We start from the raw sequence: 24568 nt of genomic DNA on the forward strand, positions 1-24568 counted from the left end.
TTAGACCTGGCTCAAGTCCTGGCTCTGTCACTTACTAACTCTGTAAACTTGGGAGTCACTTAACCTGCCTCAGTCTCCTTGTGTATGAAGTGGGGACAGTAAGAGGGTTGCGGAGAGAATTAAAGGAAATAATGTCTGTAGAGCAGTTTCCACAGTGCCTGACACAAAGGGTACGCCCTAAAAATATCAGCTCTTATGACAAACCACCGAAAGGGTCATCAAAGCTGTCATTACAAACGACAAGTGGCCTTTGACTACAGAAACATGTTTATAATTAGTGTTGAGGGGAGGAACAGAGTAGTAGATAAGAGTCTGCTCTTGTAAGGAAAAATGTAGCTATTTCTTCATGCATACCCAGATGTCAGTGTCTCTCTACCTCTGGTCTGCCTGCACCTGTTTCTCTGTGTTTGCTTGGCACTCACCTCGACGTCCACTCGGCACTCCCTCGAGTTCCCTGGGAGAATCTGGTCACGCACATCAATCCAGCCCGAGGAGGCTTTGCCTGAAGAACTCTCTGGGGCATAGGGGAGGGATTATGTCACACAACCCACCACAAACTACTTGAACAGGCCCCCGCCCCCAGCGTCTGGCAGCTCTTGCCTGGCCGCTCCCTACCTCTCACTTGCTTGGGGAGGGGGAGGGGAGGTCCTTCAAATTCCTCTCTCCTTTTTCACTACACAGAGCAACTCGTCAGATCCCAAACCAGCAGGAGTCCTGAAATACAGACGCCCTTTGCCAAGACGAGCCACCTTGGAAATCTGGGCAAGTGTATCTCTGTAAGCCTCATGTAAGTTTTATGATCTCTAAAACAGAGCTACTGAAATCTACCTCTAGGGTTGGTGTGAATATGGAATAAGAGAAATCGCTCGATAAATATCACTGTTACGGTATTATGTTATATGATATTTTTATTTTTAAAATAAGAGTTGTGAGATTTCTAAAACTTCACCAGAAAAGTATCTGGAAGAATTTACTGGCAACGTGTTCACAGTAGTTATCAGTAGTTCTATTTCCGTTTCTTCCTTGTATCTTTCCAGATTTATTCATTCATTTCACACGTATATATTAAGCACTCACTATGTGCCAGGCCGTGTGCTAAGAGTTAGGAATACAGCAATGTACTAGACAGGTAAGGAACGTTTAGAGGGGATATTAATCAAATAATTACACAAATAATTGCCATAGTCATAAAGTGCCTAATTTTTGCAGGGTAGAAATCGGGGGTTAGAAAAGTAATTTCTGATCAAAGTACTTAAAGTTTGTGCCTAGAGACGCACAAACAACGAGATCGGATCACTACTGATTTTGGAAAGGACTCGAATACCGGAACTAGGCAGTTAGCAGACTGAGAATGGGAAGGTGCGGTGGGCTAGGGGCGGGTTGGCTGCCTCTTCTCAAATTACTCGTTGCGAGGGCGCCCCTTCGCGGGTTGGGGTCAAACCCGCCGGACGCCTTATATTCAACAGGCTGGGGAGCCGCGGACACAGCAAAGCCGGGAGGTCCACGCGGCAGCTGCACGCGCCTTGACGGCCACGGCGGGGCGACCACGTGAGCGTGGCGCCGAGCGCCCTCCGGGCCTCGGCTCCTCCCCTGCCCGCCGGCTCCTGCCCCAGCCCCAGCCCCAGCCCCAGCCCCAGCTCGGCTCGTGTCCGGATCCGCCGCCCGCGCGCCCAGTGCTACAGCTGCCCCAGTCCCGCTGACGGTCGCCTGCGCTCGGGTCCCTGGAACGCGTCCCTCGCGCCTGGGATCGTCCCAGCCGCCCCTTGCGCCCCTTGCGCCCCGGGATCGTTCCGGCGGCCCCCGCTGCCTCCTCCGAGCGCCGGCCCGCGCGCCCCGCTCGCCGCTCCCCGGCACTCTCGGGGGGCCCCCGCCCTGCAACCTGGAGCACCGGTCGGCGAGCCTCTGCCAGCTCCTGTGGATCCTCGCGGCCGTGGGCAGCGGCCGCCCCGCCTGTCCGCCCGAGGCAGGTAGGTGGGCGGCGGTTGGCCAGGGGGGCCCGGGTCCGGCGCCGCAAGCCTGCGCGCCCGGGTGCAGTCTAAGCGTCTGGGGCTTTAAAGTGGGGCTCCCGGCAGAAGGAGAGTGTACTGGTTAAGCTCTTCGGAACTCAGTGTTTGCTTCTGTAAAATGGGGGAGTCGTGCAGACTAACGGCCGTGTTTATTGGGAAAATCCTTGGCACCTGATGGTCTGGGAGAGGCAGCGTGGCAGCCTCCGCCTGGAGCGCCTCGAGGCCCTTAGAGGGTGGGGGCAGCACTGCCATCCTTACTCTGCAGGGCCCAGAGCCACATTCCCCCACCCTGGCCCCTGAACTAGAGGCCCGAATTCCCGGAACCTCGAGGACAGTGTAGACGCGCCCTTGCTGCATTGTTGACCGCGGGAGTTCGGGCGTTGGCAGTCTTCTTGGACGTGTGCGCCAAGGGGCCGGGCATTCATATGTGAGTGGCGGCGCGGGGGCGGGAGCCTCCCCGGTGAGTCCCGGCCTAGATCCGCTGCGAGGGCCTGGGACATTGCTGGGGAACCAGCTCAACTGCATCCCCAGCGAGACAGATGGGCTGGTGGGAGGGGGACTGCTACCTTTGTCTTGGGACGCTCTCTGGGACCCTGACTTTTGGGTCCTCGGCTCTGGACGCAGCCTGCCTTGGGACGACTCAGCCAGGAAATTGTCCACTCCTGTTCTACAGAGGAGGAAACTCAGGCCCCGAGTGGTCTAAGAGTGGACTGAGTGTGGGAATACAGAGCCAGCAGGTGGGAATTGATAATGCCCGCTGTGTGGATGTGAGGGTGGGGCGGGGGTGGCCTGAGGGTTTTGGGGGAAGGCTTCCTGGAGGAGGTGATGTTTGAGCTGAGCTGCAAAAGATGTTGGTGGAAGGAGGTAGGGTTTAGAGACAGAGGGATGCAGATGTCTTCCTTCTGTGGCTTCCACAGAACCTTACATTTATTCTTTTGTTCACGTATTAATTGAAGAAATACAATATGCTGCCTGGTGATGGTAATTCAGGTATAGCTGGGTCAGGGTTGCAAAACCCCTCCTCTCATCATTTTCTCACAGAGGGGGTGTGTGCTGGGGTCCCAAGTTCTTATCTTTTGCAGGGGGCGGGGAAGCAGGAAGTCATGGCCTGATGATCACTTGAAATGGTCTCAGTTGACACATGATCATTGTGTACATTCTGTGATCTGTAGGTTTTTTCTTTTGTGCTTTTCGTGACAGAACAGTACATTTTGGCTGACTAAGGATGTATCAGTGATATGATTTTAAAACATTTTTAAGGTGTTCTGTGGCAGAGATGGCTACAGATCACCAATACCCACGTCCTTTTCTCCCTAGGGTATCACCTGGGTGGATTTCCCAGGCTCCCTTACAGTTTGGTGGGCCACATGACTGGGCTTTGGCTGACGGAATGCAAGCAGAAATAGTGTGTGACCCTCTCAAGCCTCCATCCTAAAAACCTCCCCTCTTTCCCATTTACCAGCAGAGCAGAGGGGACTCTAGGGCCTAGAGCAGGCAAGCTGGAAGGAGCCTGGGCCCTGGAATGACTGGGGAGCAGAGCCTCCCCTTCCCCCTCTCCCGTGGTCCAAGGCTGTCTGCTGAAGAGAATGGGGCTCCAGTAAGCTCTCGGGAAGGTCTGTGGTTATGAGAAGGGCTTGTTGGCTGTGGCCTTCCCCTCGGGGTGATCTGGCTGGGCTGTTCCACAGGGGAATAATTTAGGCCTTTTTTTCTCATAGTGGTCAGATTCCCCAAAGAAGTCTTGTCCAGTCTTTGGCAGGATTGGCATCCGGTTGCTGGGACACTGAGAGCAGCGTGGAAGAAAGCTGAGGGTCACTAGCAGAAACTTGGGTTTGTTCCAGCTCATTCTCTAGGATTTACTCTTTCTGGTCCGATTCTTAAAGCTGATGCAGAAAAAGTTGATGATCAGGCTAGATTCAAAGTAGTAGTGGTTGGCTGGACAGATTGAAAAATAAAAACTTCTGTGTTAGGGAAACTAGTTGTACTGACCAAGAAGCTGCAGATGGTTACCCACAGTGAACTGAAAATGCTCTGGAAGAAAGTGGGCAAAGTGACTCGGGCCTTGAAGTGTTTCTAAATTAAACTCTTGCAGCCAAGGCTGATGGGCACAAACAAGAAAGCTTCAAACAAAGGAGGGAAGGAGTCACTAAAAGGCTGATGATAAAGTAGATGACAGTGCCTGGGTCCCCAAAGTCCCGGGGCTGTGGGACATCCAGAGAAGCACTTCAATGACTGGAAAGTCAGAGGGTGGACAGGGTTCAGTTCTCCAGCGGTGATGCTTTCTAGACCTGGGAAGGACTCCACAGGGAGTGACTGAAAGGCAGGTGGCTCAGCTGCAGAACATCTCTTGGCCGGTGCTTCTTGAGCTTCAGTGCACATGAGCGTCACCTGGAAGGCTTGCTGGGCCCACCCCCAGAGTTTACTTTAACAGGACTGGACAAGGGCCCCAGAATTTGCACATTTGACAAGTTCCCGGGTGAGGCTGCCGCTGCTGCTAGTGGCCCCAGGATCACACTTTTAGAAGTGGGTTTTTGAGTGATGGCTGAGCGAAAGCTCTGGATGGACCTGCACTGACTTCAAACCCACTTCCCCTACTTCTAGCCTTGTGATCTGTTTCTCAGTTTCCTCATCTGTGCTATGAAGCTAATGGTGCCTACCTCGTGGGATTCTGGGGAGGCTTCCTGGAGGAGGTGACATCTAAGCTGAGACCTGAGGGGTGGCAGAGTTGGCCAGGGGGTGGGTAGGGAGAGCAGGCTAGGGTATGTGCCAAACAGAGGGCACAGCGTGTGTGAGCCAAGGGAGGGGGGAGCCCTTGTCTTCCAGGGTGCTGAGAGGAGTTCTGGAGCAACAGCTTTGTAAGTGATATTGAAATGCTGTGAATCTGTTCTGAGCTACGTGTCTCAGGGCAGGATTGCAGCGAAGGGAAGTCCGACCGGGGCATGGAAAATGGGCCTCCAAATGCGATGGGTCCCGTAGCAGCTCGACTTACTTCTGTCCACATTCCATTGGGTCAAATGTAGTCTCATGCCCCACTGAGACCCAAAAGGATTTGGGCAGGGGAGCACAGATCCATGGTGGAGAACTGCTTGTGCCCCAAACCAGCTCTCTCACCTCTTCTCCACCTTGCTCATGCTGCTCCATTTTGGTGGATGAATTTTACAGATGAGGAAGCTAAGGTTCAGAGAGGTGAGGTAATTTGCCCAACATCACTCAGCTAGTAGTGGCAGAGCTGGGACTTGAACCCATGTCTATTTGTCCCAAAAGCCAAGTTGGGCCAGATCTTGGTCTTGGCTGCTTTTTGAGGGCCTCCCCATGACTCAGGCTTCCCCAGTCAAGACCTCAGCTGTATTTTGGCTTAGTAACCCCTATATGTCTGGTAATTATGACTTGATAGTCCCCCCATTCCTCCATGCCTGCAGTACCCATTATGTCTGCAGAAATTGGCAGCTTTTCTCCAGTTATTCATTTATGCAGGCTGCATTTATGGGGGACCTTGTGTGTGCCAGGCATTGTGCTCTGGACTGGGAGCTAGAGCGGACTCAGACACGGCCACTTTTGTTCCAGATGCTCACATGGTCTGGCCACCGAGAGGCTATGTAAACACAGAGTTCCCTGAGAAGTGAGACATGCCGTCTCTCTGGTCTGACCCTCCAGGAGTACAGAGTGTCCTGGGTACATGAGAAGGATGCCCAGCAAACGAACAGAAATTAAAACTTAAGCCCTCTTGTGTATTTTAAAAATCGAAGCTAGAATTACAGTATCAGTATCATGCTTTGTATTCTAAAAAGTATTTTAAACAAATTTAAAAAATTTAAAATGATTTTAAAACAATAAAGTAGCTTTTGCACCATAACAGTTTTATATGGACGAAGCATAGTGAACTGCAATGATATTTTTATGAGCCTTAGAGAAGTGAGTGTCTTCCTGGGTTCAGCTGCGGGTGGCTGTTCTCACTGATGAGTAAGCTAATTTGTCTGTCCCTTTCTGGTGTGCATGAAGGTGTCTTTTTACATACGCGGGGGAAGTCTCCTTGGAATTCCCCCAGAATCATTCTAGAGCAGGATTTCTCAGCCTCAGCGCTATTGACAGTTCGGCCGGACAGTCCTTTGTTGTGAGGAGGGTCCTGTGTACTGTAGGAGGCTTGGCAGCATCCCTGGCCTCTGCCCACCAGATGCCACTTGCATTCCCGGAGTCGTGACAACCAGAGATATCTCCAGACATTGCCAAGTGTCCCCTGAGGGGCCAGATTTGCCCCAGGTTGAGACTTGCTCTTCTAGACTATATTTGTTTCCTGTTGCTATTGTAACAAAATACCGCAGACTCAGTGGTTTAAAGTGACACAGGTTTCTTTTTCTTATGGTTCTGGAGGTCAGAAATTCAAAAGCCAAGGTTGGGGGAGGATATAGCTCAATGGTAGAGTGTGTGCTTAGCATGCACGAGGTCCTGGGTTCAATCGCCAGTATCTCCATTAAATAAAGAAACCTAGTTACCTCCACCACTAAAAAAAATAATAATAATAATAAAAAAAAAAAAGCCAGGGTGTCAGCAGGGCTGTGTTCCTTCTGGAGGCTGTAGAAAAAATCTGCTCCCTTGCCTTTTCCAACTTCTGCAAGCCTCCTGCATTCCTTGACTTGTGGCCCCTTCCTTTGTCTTCAAGGCCAGCTGCATAGCATCTTCAAATCTTTCTCTATGGCCCCTCCTTCCACTGTCATACCTCTTCCTCTGACCCTCCTGCCTCCTTTTTATAAGGATCTTTGTGATTACATTGGGCTCATCGAATAATCCAGGGTAATCTCCCCATCTCAAGATCCTTAACTTAATCATACCTGCAAAGTCGCCACACCAGGGAACATATTCATAGGTTTCGGGAATTAGGATGTGGACATCTTTGTCCATTATTCTGCCCACCGCATGGACTGTTGCGTCTCTGGGTATAATGGAAATGCTTGTTGAGGACCTGGGAGGAAGGATGTGACCTAGGGGTCTTAGGGGTTGGGGGAGTCGGGTATGGTCAGGGCATAATAGCAGCGGGTACTTCTGAGGGCCAGTTCTCTGCCAGGCATCACATGCTTGATGTCACTGACTTCTCAGAACTCCTGGGGAAAGTGGCATTACTTGTCCCCTGTTTTACAGAAAGGAAACCACCCAAGGAGGGCTGTCTGGAGGGGGTAAACATTTGAGCTGGGTTTTGAAGGGAACAGAGGGGTTTGGCAGCAGGAGGGAGGCATTCCAGAAAGAGGGTCCTTTGGGTGCAAGGGCAGGGTGGTGAGGGCTTGGTCGTGGATGGTGACTGGTTCTTACTGGGGACATCTGTAAGTCAGTCCTTTTATTCTGACATGAACTGTATCATCTCTTGAAACATTTTTTTTAATTCTTATTTTTTAATGAAGTGTAGTCGATTTACAGTTTCAGTTATACAGTAAAGCAGTTCAGTTTTACATATACATACATATATATCATATTTTCAGATTCTTTTCCATTACAGCTTCATTACAAGAAATTGAATATAATTCCCTGTGCTGTATAGTAGGTCCTTGTCTTTCAAAATAGTTTTAATAAATGTTTATTCGTGAGCATCTACAACATGCTGGGGTACAGATATTAATAAGACATTGACCTGAACTCTTAGCTCCATGCTTGACTTAGTAACTCCTGATGCGGCACATTTGTCACCACCCCTAACCCCAGTAAATAAATGAAACTCAGCCTAGAAAGTTACTTGATAAGCACTTGTTGAGCTCTGCTCAATGCCAGGCACTGTGGGGGTACAGACTCCAGAAAGTCCCGTGAAATGTGTTGTTTAGGGTCCTGATGGGGAAGTCAGGATTCAAACCTAGCCCTGCAGCCGCAGAGCACGGGTTCTCAGCCACTATATTGGGCGTTGGCTTTCTTTCTTTTTTTAAAAATTGAAGTATAGTTGATTATAGTATTATATTAGTTTCAGGTGTACGCCTAGTGATTCAGTATTTTTATAGATTATACTCCATTAAAAGTTATTACAAGATAGTGACTATAATCCCCTGTGCTATACAATGTATCCTTCTTGCTTATTTATTTTATACATACTAGTTTGTATCTCAGTCCCAAACCCCTAACTTGCCCCTTCCCCCTTCCCTCTCCCCACTGGTAACCACTAGTTAGTTTTCTGCATCTGTGAGTCTGTTTCTATTTTGCTATATACATTCATTTGTTTTTAGATTCCACATATAAGTGGTATCATATGGTATTTGTCTTCCTCTGTCTTATTTCACTCAGCATAATACCCTCTAAGTCCATCCATGTTGTTGCAGATGGCAGAATTTTATTCTTTTTCATGGCTGAGTAGTATTCCATTGTACATATATGTGTATATATATATCAATCACATCTTCTTTCCATCCATCTGTTGATAGGTTGTTTTCATATCTTGGCTGTTGTAAATAATGCTGCTATGAACATTGGGGTGCATGTATGTTTTTGAATTAGTGGTTTCATTTTTTCCAGATATAGACCCAGGAGTGGAATTTCTGGATCATATGGTAGTTCTATTTCTAGTTTTTTGAGGAACTTCCATACTGTTTTCCATAGTGGGGCACCAATTTACATTCCCACCAATAGTATACAAGGGTTCTCTTTTCTCCACATCCTCTCCAGCATTTATTTGTAGGCTTTTTGATGATAGCCATCCTGACAAGTGTGAAGTGATATCTCATTTTTGTTTTAATTTGCATTTCTTCAATAATTAGTGATGTTAGACATCTTCTCATGTTCTCTTTTACCAGCTTTATTGAGGTGTAATTGACAAAAAGTGTCTATATTTAAGATGTACAATGTGGTGAATACATATATTTTCTGACACATTCATCCCCTCACATAGTTACCATTTATATATGTGTTTGAGAATAATTAAGATTTACTCTACTGGCAAATTCAAGGACACAATGCAGTATTATTAACTATAGTCACATGCTGTGTGTGAGATCTCCAGGGCTTACTCATCTTGCATAACTGAAACTTTGTACCGTTTGACCATTATCTCCCCACTTCTTCCACCTCCCAGCCCCTGGCAACGACCATTCTACTCTCTGCTTCTATGAGTTTGACTTTTTTTAGATTCCACATATAAGCGAGATCATAAAATATCTGTCTTTCTCTGTCTGGCTTATTTCACATATCATAATGTTCTCCAGGTTCATCCATGTTGTTGCAAATGACAGGATTTCCTTTTTAAGGCTAAATAATATTCCATTGTATATATACACCACATTTCCTTTTTCCATTCATCAGACATTTAGGTTGTTTCCACACCTTGGGTATTGTGAATGATTCTGCAGTGACCATGGGAGTGCAGATATGTTTCTGTTTCTTGTTTGAAGGAAGCTGAGGACTCAAGCTAGAGCTCAGGACATCCTTAGAGCAAGCCAGGTGCAGCCAAGGGCAGCCTGGCTCTGCTCAGTTTCCCTCCCCAAGTTGGCCCTATCGGAGGTGGGCGGCCGCTCCACTCCCTGGCAGCTCTTGTCATTGCCAGAAGAGAGAGTTCACGCTAAGTGCTTAGCTTGGTGCCTGGGACACAGTAAAATGTCCACATGTGTTATTTGTCTGTCTTAGTTCAGTAAAAATTATGCATTTTTGCAGAACAAAGCTCTCTTCTGCTTTCTTATCACTTATTTGCAGCACAAAAGCCATCTCTTTCCTTCCCTCTTAGGTGAGACGAAGTCCTGAGAAACCCATAGCTCCTTCTGTCTGGTGAAATAAGACAGAGGGTTCTTGGCATGGTATCTTAAAGAAACAGGAGAAGACCTACTAGTCTGGGGGTGGAGGAGTGGGAGGGGAAGGGAAGCCACAGTCGCATTTATCACACGAGGAAATCAATAGATCAGGACCGAAATAGATAAATTAAGAAATAGCAGAGAAAGCACATTACTTAGAGAAATGGTGATATCTGCCAGGAGTAACATTTAGAATAATTGGGAGTGGTTCTCACCTCCAGGACAGGAACCAGGGCTGCCCATGTACCGTTGCAAAGGTTGTTCACAAGAGTTGAGCAGCACCTGACCTGTGTGGTCATACACTGTGGGATGGGGTGTTATTTTTAACCCTGTGTTTTAATAAAAGTTTTTTTTTATTATATAGAAATAACACACAGTGGCCCTAAGTCCTGGCTGGGTTTTGGACTTTTTATATTGCAGGTGACATAATACCTATGTGTAACCAGCCAAGTCAGCCCCCCTCCTCCAAAAAGGCAAGGGTTTATTGTGTCCTATAATTCAGAAATCCAGGTGGGTACTTTGGCTTCAGACACATTTGGATTCAGGGTCTCAAATGGTGTCCTCACTATTCATTATGTCTTCGTCTCTTGTTCTGCTGTTCACCAAACGTCAGCTTTGTTCTCTGGTGGCCTCAGCTCCTATCTCAGATTCAGATGGTGCAGAAAGGGATTGATTTTTCTCTTCCTGTTGCTCAAGCTGAAGCCCCAGGCTTACCTGGAATGGGGCCATAATGGTTTGACTTGAGTCACAGCCCGTCTCTGAGTCAGTCACTGTGGCCAGTGTGATTGGCTTAACAGGATCACGTAACATACCCCATTACCTGGAGATCCCCAGCCCAAACACATGACCTGAGAGTGTGGGAGAGGCAGCTCCTCAAACAGAGGCAGGTGCGTGACGCAAGGTGGCCCCTAAGTCACCGTATCCACTGTGGTTGCAGTTGAAGACTGGTGGATTCTGCCGTGCTGGGCACATACTAGCATGTGCACTGGTGGCTCAGTGCATCCCATGCTGACTCTGGGGTGCTGCAGGAGTGGCAAGTGGGAAATTCCAGCTCATTTCTTCAGCAGGAAGGCAGCTCCTAGGGGTGAGGGGAGCCCCAAGGAGGACCAGTGGTCACTGTGGCTTGGCCCACAGGCCTTGACCTAGGCATTGCAAACATCATTTCCTGCCCCAGTGGCTGCCAGAGAAGCCCTTTACAGCAAGACCCAGTGAAAGCAGTGGTTCGGTGGCCAGAGCCTAAGATAGCCTGTCTCCTGAGGGCTCCTGAAGATGCTTGGCTTGGCTGCTAACCCGGCATCCAGGTCACCAGCCTGGCCAGAGCTCAGCCCCCTTTACTGATGATAGTAAAAATGATGATGGTAATTATAGCTACTGTGTCTTAGTGTTTACCCAGTGCTAACAGTGTCAAATTAATGGGGTGGGTACAACTACATCCCAGATTATAGTGAGGAACCCAAGGCCAAGAGGTATAGCCACATGGCTAGTTAAGTGGCAGAGCTGGGGCTTGAACTCGGTGCAGCTGCCTGTCCATAAAAATATTTTCCCAGGATATGTCAGGGACTGGGAGGGGAAGACGTGGATGTCTGAGTGAGGGCAGAGGAAAACTTCTGGGGAATCTCGATGTCCTGGGAACTAGGGTCCTACACCTGGTCTCAGGTTCTCTGCTCAACAGGAGCAGACTCCTTTGTGGGCTGAGCAAAGCTCAGGTTAGTTGGAGTTGCCTAGGAGGCTGGATGCCCTGGCTGGTGCTGGAATAGGCATCATGGGGCTGAGTTATGGGCCAATCAGGGGTCCTTGCCTGTCTGGGGAATCCAACATCCTCCTGGGGTCCAGTCCCCATGGGCAGATGTGGAAGCAGCTACCAAGTTAGGGCTCTGGATTGAGACCAGTTTTCTCAGGCTGACCCTGCCCAGGCATCAACTTGTTGTAAGAAATATGATGTGACTTTTGATAGCATAGGAGAGAAGGGGCTACTGGACCAGACAGAATGAGCAAGGATAAGGAAAAAAATGTATAGTACAGTATAAAAGTTTGGATAGCAAACTCTGAATATTGTGAGTCCAGGCCTATTATGCTGCCCCATGATACTGAGATTATGCTGCCCCAGGCTCCCTGTTTCATGGCTCTTCCATCTTCAGCACATGGCTTCCTCCTCATGGATAAATTTAGCTGCTTGAGCTCCAGCCATCACACCTGCATTCCAGCCAGCAGGAAGGAGAGAGAAAGCAGAAAGTTATACCCTCTCCCTTTAAAAAAAAAAACCCTTCCTAAAGGTGCATACAACACTTCTGCTCACATCCCCTTGGCCAGAACTTGGTTACATAGTCATACCTAATTGCAAGGAATCTGGGAAATGTAGACCTTATTCTTTGTGGCCACATGCTTAGCTAAAAGCAGTGGTTCTGTTATTAAGAAACAGAAAACAACTGTTGGGGGACGCTGCCACAGCTGCCTGAAGAGCAAATTTATGGCAACTGAAAACCCATGAAACAGATCCCACTCACTCAGTTCTGGAATACTTATCAGGTGCCTGCCGAGTACAAGGCACTATGCCAGGCAGGGTCACAGCTGCTCCTATTGTTTCCCAGGCCCGGGGAAAGTGTCAGGTGTGTGGGGGAATGTGGCCAAGGGCCGGGGTTCTGATCATAATTCCCCTATGAACTAGCTGTGGAACCTCAGGCCACTTTCCCACTCAGCTCCCCTGACAAATGGGGGAGTTGGCAAGATGAAGGCATCGAGGTCACCAGCAGCACAGCTGGGATGTGCACCCTTGGCAGCCTGGCTCCTGAATTCGGGCTTTTCACTGCTGGGCTACCCTGCCTCGAGGTGCGCAGCCGAAGCTGTGGTTCTGGCCCCTCCCCTGGCACCAGCCCAGCCCCCAGAGGCCCAGCGACCAGGCTGGGCTGCTGGCAGCTCTAGGCAAGCACGTCTCTTGGTCAGCAGGGATTCTGGCCAAGGGCTGACCAGGGCAGAGTAGGCGTTAGGGCCGGGAGCAGCCAAAAGTGGGGAGAAGTGGGCACAGGACCCGGGGAAGATTTTGGTGACAAGCAGGATCAGGTGGCTCAGGCCTGGGATCCAGGCAGTGACTGTGTCTTGCCCGAGGGGTCAGAAACAAACTCAGTTGACACTCAGAATAGCAATTTTCAAACTGAACTGAGAAATCAGTGTGGGTGGTGCATTAAGGATAAAGAATAAAAAGAAAGAAAAACAAGTAGAATAGAAAATAGCAGAGTGCGTGGTACGAAGTAACTTAGATTTTGTAGGTGTGCACTGTGTTAGGATGTAAATGTATTTCCCATCGTGATAACGGTCAAGACAATGTGCTGGAGACTCCCTGCTGATGGAAAGAGCTGTTAATTATTGCCTTGATCTAAAACATTTTCTAATTTTTTTCACTTACTGTTTTATACTGAAAGCAACCTAGCTTTGTAAAAAGTTAAAACAGTAAAGAAGTGTACACAAATGTTAAAAACTTCCCTCTGCCTCCAGCTCCCAGTCCCACTGCCCATCTTGTGTGTCCTTCAGGGAAGTTTTAATGCATCTACAAATGTACCTTTTCTTTAGCACAAATAGGATCACCACCATGTAACTGCTCTTCCGCAACTTGCTTTTAAAACTTAACCGTTTTTCTTGTCTTTAAAAAAAAAGCTTTAGCTTTATTGAAATAGAATTCACAAACCTACCAATCCACCTATTTAAAGTGTCAAATTAACTGCTTTTTAGTATATTCACAGTGTCATACAACCAACACCACAGTTGGTTTTAGAATATTTTCATCAGTTCAAAAGAAAGCCTTTGGCAGTTGTTCCCCCATTTCTCCCCAGCTGTCCCCTTCACCATCCTTAGGCAATCACTTACGTACTCTCTTACAGATTTGCCCTCTTTGGACATTTCATATAAATAGAATTATTCAGTATATGGTCTTCTGTGACTCTCTTCTAAAAATTTGTATTGAAGTATAGTTGATTTACAATGTTGTATTCATTTCAAGTGTACAGCAAAGTGATTGAGTTGTACATATATATATGCTTTTTCAGACTTTTTTCCATTATAGGTTATTACAAGATACTATAGTTCCCTGTGCTATACAATAGGTCCTTGTTGTTTATCTATTTTATATATAGTAGTGTGTATATGTTAATCTCAAACTCCTAATTTATCCCTCCCTCCCCACCCTGTCCCCTTTGGTAACCATAGTTTATTTTCTATGCCTGTGAGTCTATTTCCAATTTGTGGGTAAGTTCATTTGTATCATTTTTTTTTCAGATTCCACATATAAGTGGTATCGTAATATTTGTCTTTCTCTGTCTGACTTACTTCACTTACTATGATAATTTCTGGGTCCATTCATGTTGCTGCAAATGGCATTTCATTCTTTTTTGTGGCTGAATAATATTCCATTGTGTATATATACCACACCTTCTTTATTTAGTCATCTGTCAATGGACATTTAGGTTACTTCCATGCTTTGGCTATTGTAAATAGTGCTGCTCTGAACATTGGGGTGCATGTATCTTTTCAGGTTAGAATTTTCTCTAGATATATGCCCAGGTGTGGGATTGCTGGATCACATGATAAGACTATTTTTAGCTTTTTAAGGAACTTCCATACTGTTTTCCATAACGACTGCACCAATTTACATCCTCACCAACAGTGTACAAGGGTTCCTTCTTCTCCATACCCTCTCCAGCATTTATTATTTGTAGACTTTTCAATGACGGCCATTTTGACCCGTGTGAAGTGATAACCTCATTCTAGTTTTGATTTGCATTTCTCTAATAATTAGCGAGATTGAGCATCTTTTCATATGCCTGTTGACCATCTGTATGTCTTCTTTGGATTGATGTCTGTTTAGGTCTTCTGCCCATTTTTTGATTGGGTTGTTTGCTTTTTTGATATTAAGCTGTATGAGCTGTTTGTATATTTTGGGAATTAATCCCTATCTGTCTCATCATTTGCAAGTATTTTCTCCCATTCCGTAGGTTGTCTTTTCATTTTGTTGATGGTTTCCTGTGCTGTGCAAGAGCTTTTAAGTTTGACTAGGTCCCATTTGCTTGTTTTTGCTTTTATTTCCATTATCCCAGGGGACAGATCAAAAAAAATACTGCTGCGATTTATGTTACAGACTGTTCTGCCTATGTTTTCTTTTAGGAGTTTTATAGTATCTGGTCTTGCATTTAGGAATTTAATCCATTTTGAGTTTATTTTTGTATACAGTGTTAGAGAATGTTCTGATTTCATTCTTTTACATGAAGCTGTCCAGTTTTCCCCAGAACCATTTATTGAAGAGACTGTCTCTTCTCTGTTGTCTTTTCTGCATTGGATATGCTTGCCTCCATTGTCGATGGCTGTCTTCGCTCACTTAGCATCAGTACTTCATTCCCTTTTTTGACTGAACAGCATTCCATTGTATGGCTAAACCACATTTTGCTTATCCATTCATCAGTTAATGGAAATTTGGATTGTTTCCCCATTTGGCTATTATGAATCATACTACTATGAATGTAAGTCACAAGTTTTTGCTGTGGACATGTTTTCATTTCTTTTGGATATACACCTAGAAATACAGTTGCTGGATCCTATGATAATTCTATGTTTAACTTTTGGAGAAACTACCAGGCTGTTTTCCAAAGCGACTGCACCATTTTACATTCCCACTGACAGTGTGTGAGGGTTTCAGTTTCTCCACATCCTCACCCACACTTGTCATTTTCCATTTTTAAAAGTATATCCATCCTAGTGGATGTGGCTTTGATTTGTAACTCCCTAATGGCTACTGATGTTGAGCATCTTTCATGTGTTTATTGGCCATGTGCATATCTTTAGAGAAATGTCTATTCAAATCCTTTGCCCATATTAAAATTTGGGTTGTCTTTTTATTGTTAAGCAACATGGGTCCTTACATAGTCCCTTATCAGACATAGGATTTGCAAATATTTTCTCCCTTTCTGTGGGCTGTCTCTCTACTCTCTCGGTGGTGCCCTTTGAAGCACAAAAGTTTTTAATTTTGATGATGTCCAGTCTATTCTTCGGTTGCTTGTGCTTTGGTGTCCTAGCTAAGGCTTTGCCTAATTCAGCGTGACAAAGATTTTCTCCTCTATTTTATTCTGAGAGTGTCAGAGTTTTAGCGCTTATAGTTAAGCCTTTGAAGGGGTTCACCTTCATTTTTTTGCATATGTGCATTCACTTGTCCTGGCATCATTTGTTGAAAAGATTATTCTTTCCCCATTGAATTGTCTTGGTTCCCTTATCAAAAATCAGTTAGCTATCAATGTAAGGGTTCATTCCTGGACTCTCAGGTCTTTTCCATTGATCCCTGTGTCTGTCCTCATGCCAACTGTCTTGATTACTGGAGCTTTGTAGTAAGTTTTGAATTCAGGAAGTGTGACTCCTCCAACTTTGTCCTTCTTTTTTGTAAAGTTCTTTTGGCTATTTTGGGTGCCTCGAATTTACATATGAACTTTAGGACCAGTTTGGTCATTTCTTCAATGAAGCCACTGGATTTTTGATAATGACTGGGTTGAATTTGAAGATCAGTTTGGGGAGTACTACCATCCTAACTGTGTTCAGTCTTCTGGTGTGTGAACATAGGATATCTTTTCACTTATTTAGGTCTTTTTAAATTTCTTTTGACAGTTTGTTTTTCAGTGTGCAAGTCATGCATTTTTGTTAACCAAATATTTTATTCTTTTTGATGCTATTATAGATGGAATTGTTTTCTTGGTTTCATTTTTAAAATTTTTCCTTGCTGGTGTATAGAAATACTACTGATTTTTGTACCCTACAGCCTTGCTGAACTGTGTCTTGACTATCTTTGCATGTCTTTGTCTTTTTTAATAACAGTCACATAGTATTTCATGGTATAGGAAAACGTTTATATAACAGGCCTCCATTGATGGGCACTGTGGGCGCTTAACCCTCCTTTAACTGACAGTGCTGCTGAGAATGCTCTTCCGGCCCCTCATACATTCCGGGGATGTACTGAGTGCCCACTCTGTGCCAGGCGCTCTTTAAGACACTGGGGCTACAGACAATATGCTTTCTGTTTGAGAACATCTCCATGAAGAAAATAAAACAGGCTGATGTGCTAGGGAGTGAACTGGGTGTGCGTTTGAGAGGGGTTCTTTGAATTGAGGAGTCAGAGAAGATATCTCTAGAGAGGTGATGTTTGAGCTGAGATCCAAATGATGAGAAAGACCCATTGTTGGGCAATGGGGAAGGTTGTTCCAGGCGTAGGGAACAACAAGTACAAAGGCCCTGGGGTGGGAATAGGCGCCCCGTGTTCACAGAACAGAAAGAGAGCCCAGGGGCCTGGACAGCCGCCAAGGCCGGAGGAGAGGTGGACAGGGGCCAGACCGAGGCGGGCCTTGTAGCCTTAAAAGGGGTTTGGATTGTGTTAAGAATGTGAAGAGAAGCTCCCGGAGGGTGTTAAGCAGAGACATGATTTTACCTAATTTATGTTCCGAAAAAGATCAGTCTCCTGGTTTAAGCATTTATCTCCTGTTTCAAGCGCTGAATTCTTCCAAGTGGAATTCCTGGGTGGAGGGGTTGGTACATTGGAAATGCTCCTGAATGCTGCCTGCCAAGTGTCTGGTAGCTGGAGTTTCACCTCTGAGGTGCCGGCTCTTTTTGTCACCAGTGGCATTCGGGGCGAGGTGCCCAGCGAGCTCCCCGGCCCTGGGCCCCAGCACCCACCCTCTTGCTTCCCTTGCAGGACCCTCGCCGCTGCGCTTGCCCGGTAACTCTGGCTGTGCCGCCCGGCCCTTGGGTAAGACGGGCGCGCCGGGAACATGGCAGACGAAGACCTCATCTTCCGCCTGGAAGGCGTGGATGGCGGCCCCACCTCCCGGGCTGCCCACGACGGTGATTCGGGCGCAGACAGCGACGACGAGGAAGGTTACTTCATCTGCCCCATCACCGATGACCCCAGGGCACACCACAGTGTCAATTCCAAGGTTAATAACTACCACAGCAACCTAAGGAAAAGTGAGCCCTATGGATCCAGCGGGTCCCCGGCAGGTTCCTTCCATTTTAAGGTAAGTGGACCGCCGGGCCCTCCCACCCCCACCCTCCATCCTCTCCACCCCCAGCCCCCCATCCCCCACCCCCGGCCCTGCTCACCTGCCGCAGCGGGTGGAGCCTTGTGCTTGCTGCTTGAGGTCTTCCCTGTGTTTCCTAAGCCTGGCCACTGCTATAAATTCTCCATCTAGTTTATGCCTGTTAAGCTGGGAGGATATTGTTGGTTTAATACAAGTTTCATTACTTTGGAGCAGTGTTTTGCAAATAGCTGTTGGGGAACCCTCCCCCCACTGACTGGGGTGTATGTAGAAGGAAACCTTGACCAATATTTAAGACCTGGAACAGAACAGAGTAGCCTAGAAAATACTGGAAAGGGAGAGAGGGAGGGAAAAAAATATCAGAGAGCACTGCAAATTGTAAAGATCTTACTCGGGGGACGCATGTCCATGTGGTCACACACTTACATATGGTGACCAAATTGGCTGTTAATGACCAGACTCTCACGGTGCACCAGTTGTTAAGCATTTTTGTTTCACTGCATGTGTGTGTCTGTGGGTCCCGGGCCATGATGTAAAATGTAGTTTTTCATGTTGGTTTTGGTCAAAAGAGCCCCTGCTCAAGTTTGGGCATCCTTCTGGATTGAGGACAAGGGTACTTATGTTGATAGGGATTTGTGTTCATACCATGGCAAAGCTGGTGCAGAGAGGGGAGAGAAAGGCGAATGTTATTGGACTTCTGTATGCCGACTGATGGTGAAAAAAATAAAAAATGCAATGCTGTTAATCCGTATTTAATTTCATCCTCACAAACAGTATCTGTTCGTATTGTGAGCAAAACGCCTCTTAACCACTTTGGGATTTGAAATTGAAGTCATTTCTTCTCTAGCTGAAGAATTAATCTGTTTTTAGAAAACTAATAATTCTAGTTCTTGGACGGTTCGCTGTTTTTTCCTTTCAGGCCAGAGTTCTAGCTTCAGTGTCTCTGGGGCAGACAGCACCAGAAATAGGCCTGTAGGTCCCCTCTGAGGATGGGGGGGCCCTGAAGGGTCAGGTTGTGGCTTGCCCTGCTTTCCTGTCCTAAGGCAGCTTCTGGAACGTTCAGGCCTGTGGAAGGCAGCGTGGGAAGCTGGGGAGAGCAGCCTGGCACTCCTGTCTGTTCATGTGCGTCAGGAAGGCTCGAGGAAACAGTGGTCCCTGCAGCCTCGTGTACTGCGTGTGAGGAAATCCAGGTGCCAGAAGGGGCTGGAGGGATCAGGGCTTGTGAAACAGACAACAACTCACACCTGCTCACTGTACAAAAAAAAAAAAAAAAAAGAAGAGGAATTTATTCTGACAGTCCAGAAGTGTTTCTTGGGACCCAGGGGCAGAAGCGATGTCTGGCTTTCAGGGAACACATCCAGGAAGCTGTAAGGCCACAGGACCGCCTCCCTCTGTCTCGTCCCTCAGTCTCTCTTTGTCTGTTCTTTGTTCTTCTCTGCCCCTCAGTCTACACAGGGTGAAAATGAACCCTCACAGCCTCAGGATCCCCTTGTTGCAGATGGAGCCATGTGCAAGGACCAATTTGACCCTCTCCAGCCCAGCTGTGGGAGGAGGAAATCTGATTGGCCCAGACTGAGTCAGACATCCTCTGTCTCTGATCCAGTCACCTCTGGCCAGGGCACAGGGTGGATGGTGGGTGGGTGGGTCACAGGGGAGGGGCTGCTTCCAGGGAAGGAGGATCCTGTGTCCTCCTAGTGGGGCAGACCCCTCAGAAGGGCTCCACCCACAGCTGCCTGTTCACAGGAACTGTGAGCCCAGTCTGGGCTTTTTGGCAAACACTGAGTGGGCCCAGGAGCTAAAGGCTCTCAGACAGGGATGGACATAGTCTCGGACCACAAAACGCAGTGTGGCAAATCCCTTAAAGGAAACACAGACGAAGTGATGCAGAGAAGGGAGGTTTGTCCGTAGGTCTGGCTTTAGGATGTGAGCTTCATGAAGGCAGGACTCTGGGGCCTGTTCATCACATCCCCAGTGCCTAGAGCCATGCCGTGCACACAGTAGGTGTTTTCATTTAGAATCGCCGCGGGGATGGATAAATGCTGAACTCACCTCACTGAAGGTGCTATCTCGCTTAAACGACAGGTAGACAGTTTTTACGTTAAACATAAACCACTGTGGGCCACTTGACAGTAGTTACTAAAGTAAAAAATATTTATACCTCAGAGTTGCAGTGAACATATAATATGATACTACTTTCAAGTGGGGACAATTCTTTATTGAGTGAGTCTGTCCCTTACATTGTAGGACACTCAGCATGTCTGACCCCTGCTCACTAAGTGTCACATCTCCCCCCAAATTCATTATGACAACCCAGAATGCTCCCCACCAGATATTTGCAAAGCCCGCTTGAGAGGGGGTGTTGCCCTCGGTTGGGAGCCAGTACAGAAATATCTGTGCAAGTGTTCAGCTTACAGAGTCAAAGATGTACTTTGCAGTATTGTTTGTAATAAAGGAAATAACGGAAGCAGCTCAAATGTGCCGTGAAGAGGGGCCCGTTTGATTATAGACCGTGGTCCTAACAGAATGCTGTGTTCACGTTAAAACCAAGATGCTGATTCTGTGTGATTTGACTTGAAAAGAGTGCCAAGATACACACATGTTTTTTGGGGGGGTAGGGGGCCAAAATCCATGAGAAGCTCTTGGGACAGTGCTGGTCCATAATAAGGACAAAAAATGTTAACTATTTTTATTTTTATATGCTGTTAAGTAAAAAAGCAAGTTGAAATACAGTATGATCCCGCTTGTATCAAAAAGCATAAGTACACGTGTGTTAGTATTTGAATAGCAAAAACATAATGTTTAAAGTCAATAAAAATATAAGTATAAAAAGTTACTAACAAGGAAAAAAAAAGGAGTTCGTATCCAACAGTAAATGGTGATTCTCTCTAGGGGAGAGGGTTCCCTTAAGGGGGACTTTGATTATCTACATTGTATATATTTTTAAACACTTGGGACTTTTAAAACTACATGTATGTTTTACTTGTGTGCACAGAAAGATGTTTTTAGAAGAAGAAAAATAAAGCAACACAGCCAGGTAACCACCCGTTCCCCAAACAAAACAGGTTGGTAATTGGCCATCCTTAAAACTCAGCCCTGGTGCAGGTCAGAATCCTCGCTGAGGACGGGAGCTCATGTGGTCCCCAGGGTCCCTGCAGGGCTCTGTTCACCCGCACCTCTCCCTGCTGCTGAAACAGTCTTCACTTTTCACGCCTCTGCCTGAAACCTCTTCCGGCTGATGTCTGGGTCTGTTAAAATGCTCGTTTGGGTTCCCTAATCCCTAGACGCCCTGCCCTGGCTATCTCGTCTGCATCCCCTGTGGCTCGTAGTAGCAGCCCTTTCTGTGCATCTGTCATTCTCTAAAGCCATTCTGTTTGTGAGTCAGCCCCTGCCCACAAGGCTAGTCTGTGTCCCATTGCAGTCCCACTCCCCGTACGTGAGGGACTGTACGTCAGGGACTGGCCGTTTAAGGACGAGCTGTAGCTCCTGGTTGCCCACTGTCCTGGGTGGTCGAAGGCAGGCTTTGTGGGGCTCCTGTTCCAGTGGTGACTTCAGAGGAAGACAGCAGCTCAGTTCTCCAAATCTCACTCTCCCTGGCACTTTTCATTTACTGTCGACCCGGCAACCTGGGTTGTTTAACCTAGATGACCACCTGGCCTTCCTCCAAGGCAGTGCAGTCCTGGCAGGTACTGGCTGTGTATTGTACACTGTTGAGTTTGTCACTGTCACAGCCAGGGCGTTTTTTCTGAGTTCCCTGGGGGATGATGACAAAATCGTTCAGGGGGCCTCCCCCTGGATAGAGTATCAGGCAGCCAAACAAAGGATGTTTATAGAGTTTATCATAATGTGGGAAAGTGCTTCCACTCTGGATAAATTTAAAGAGCGGAATATAGAGTGTGATTATAGCTCTGTACACACACATGCACGCATGCACACGCATGCACACATGCACAAGACAAGCCTAGAAGGAAGTACATCAACATGCCAACAGTGTGTGTCTTTGAATAGGACCGTTCCTTTACTACTTCTCTGTCATTTCTATGTTTTCTAGAATAAGCACATGTAGCAAATATATGGTTTCAATTTTTTAATAAAGTTGAACACTTCATTTAAAAGAGTTGTTTTGCTGGTTTGGAAATATCTTTGGGATCATCCCACATCAGCACATATATAGTTGTATTTTATCACATGATGTACGTGGATCTATTATCCAGTCCCCCTCTTGGGGGGCACTTGGGTTCTTTCCTATTACAAAGAGTGCTGCAATACATCCTATACATATTATCTCCTATACGTATTATCTCCGCAAACTTCAGAATATATGTATTTTATAATATGTGAATAAATTTGGTAAACAGAATTCAACCTGTACAAATGGTAAACAGTAAGCCTCCCCTCTGATCCCTGTTTTCCTGGGGGATGTCCTTCCAGAAATGTCCTTTGGGAACATACGCATACGTATATGTATGAGTCTCCTCCTTTTCTTTTTTGCAGAAATGTTGATTTACCAGTTTTGCACTCCTGTGGCTGCCTTCCCATATGGGCACGTAGGAGCTGACATCAGCTAGGACTTATGTAACTGGCATCGTGGGTCAGGCAGGCCCTACATTGCATGCTTTACTCATATCAACTCATTTATGTCTGTGAGTCTGTTACATAAATAAGTTCCTTCATGTCATTTTTTTCTTTTTGTTTGTTTTGTTTGTTTGTTTGTTTTGGGGGGTAATTAAATTTATTTATTTATTCTTGGAGGAGGTACTGGGGATTGAACCCAGAACCCTGTGCATGCTAAGCATGCACTCTACCATTTGAGCTAAACCCTCCCACCTTCATAGCAGCTCATTTAATCTACACAGTGTGAGGATTGGTGTTTTGACAGATGGTAAACCTGAGACTCTGAGATCTTAGGCCCTTCATGCTTTTCATGAGTGCAGTATGTTGTCTTGCTTGTTTTGTTGTTTTGTTTTTCTGGTGGCTAAATATCATGGCATTATCTGGCAACATGATAATATACTTAGCCAGTCCCTCATGGATGGGTTTGAAGGTTGTTTCCAGTCTTTTGCTTCCACAAAGCATCCATAAGCATCTTTGTGCCTACATGTGTCCTGGTACCCACGCGGGGGTGTGCCTGCCAGGTAAATCCCCAGAGGTGGAACAGCTGGAGTAAAATGTCTGTGGGTTTAAAACTTGGCTGAACGTTGCCAGTTACCCTTCAAAGAGGTTGCAATGGCATTGGTGCCCCCATGATACATGGGCACGCCTGCTTCCCATGCCCTTCTTGGCAGACTTTGGTGATTAACTCAAACTTTCAACCCACCCAGGGTTGCTCTAACAGCTTGGTCAAAGGACAGTGATTGCCCTGGACTGAGATGGAGGAGCCAGCATCTGATGACTCACCGGGAAGAGAGACATCCCTGCCCACCCAAGCCCCAGGAGGCCCCAGCCTGGCAGCTTTGGGCCTTTGCCCCTGCCCACTGGCCACAGGAAACTGCACACCCAGGGATGGTGACCATTTTGGTGCTCTGTCCACTGCCCTGGGAATGCAGAATTGGAGAGGAAGCTTAGGTGTCCAGGGTCCAGAAGGCTTTGGACATCCAGCAAAATAAGAGCCTGCTGGGCAGATGAAGGAGAAAGAGATTGCTTCTGGCATTGGGCAGGAAGCCACCTTGTGACCTGTGGTGTCTGGAAAGCAGGAGGAGGCTGAAGAGATTTGAGCCCGGCTGGAGGGACTTAATCTTTATGAAGCAGGTGCACGTGGCTGAGATGCTTATATCCTTTGTGGAAATGTGCTGGCTCTTCGTTAACAGAGGTCCCCCTGCTTTCATTTTATTTTGTAAATGTTTTTTAGTAACTCTATTGAAATATAATTCACATACCACACAATTTACCCACTTAAAATGTACAATTGAATGGCTTTTAGTGTATTCATAAAATTATACATCCACGTCACCATGACCAAATAGCTCATTTTCCTAAAAGGAACCCCATACCTCCCTAGAATCCCATCCCACCCAGACCCTCCAACCACTAATCTGCTTGCAGTCTCTATGGATTTGCCTCTTCCAGACATTTCACGTGAATAGAATGATACAGCATGTGGCCTTTTGTGTCTGAACATCATGTTTTCAAGGCTTATCCCTGTTGACGAATACTACTCCATTGTATGGATATACCAGTTTTGTTTATTCATTCATCAGTTGATGCATATTTGGGTGGTTTTTCTCTTTTGGCTGTTGTGATTAATGCTGTACAAGTCTTTGTGTGGACATGTTTTCCTTTCTCTTAGGTAGGTACTTAGGAGTAGAATTGCTGAGTTGCATAGTAACTCCCTATTTGGCCCACATTCTTGCAGCCTGATAGGCTTGGGTTTGAGTCCTGGGTCTGCCACTTCGTGATTGCTGCAGGTCTGTAGGCAAGTCACCGCCTCACTCTCTGAGCCTGGGGAACCTCATCAGTGGACGGAGGAACTATCCTACCTGCCTGTCCATCCTTAGCAAGGTTGCCGTGAGGTGCCAGCCAGGATGCTGTCAGGGGAAGGGCTTCCAGGAGGCAAGGCCATTATGTCATCCCAGGGAATGTTACTGCTTTGCTGGTTATTATTCCCCTTCTGCCTCCTTTAGCCATGGCTCTGAATCTCACCAGTCAGAGGAGATCAGCCACAGCTGCTGGTTTCAACAGAGAGATTTCTTGAGGATTTTTAGCTTTGTCTCTTTTACAGTTACTTGTTTTATTGCTTATAGAAGTAATCCATGTTCCTTGCAGA

The 24568-nt window shown here is 46.7% G+C and overlaps 1 protein-coding gene across 2 annotated transcripts in view; it reads left to right on the top strand.

The window, feature by feature from the left end:
• The first annotated feature begins 772 nt into the window (after positions 1-772).
• Positions 773-24568, top strand: part of EEF2K (eukaryotic elongation factor 2 kinase) — a 57646-nt gene continuing 33850 nt past the window's right edge. The window contains exons 1-2 of one of the 2 annotated variants that reach the window (XM_072942781.1): positions 773-787; positions 17466-17787. In XM_072942781.1, coding sequence (XP_072798882.1) covers positions 17542-17787 — 246 coding nt within the window. In that variant the 5' untranslated portion in view covers positions 773-787; positions 17466-17541. Of the gene's footprint in view, positions 788-2726; positions 2744-17465; positions 17788-24568 lie in introns of those variants that run through there. The other variant, XM_072942780.1, reaches the window with a different exon arrangement.

The sequence above is a fragment of the Vicugna pacos genome, chromosome 18 (genome assembly GCF_048564905.1).
Source record: "Vicugna pacos chromosome 18, VicPac4, whole genome shotgun sequence".
Taxonomy (NCBI): domain Eukaryota; kingdom Metazoa; phylum Chordata; class Mammalia; order Artiodactyla; family Camelidae; genus Vicugna; species Vicugna pacos.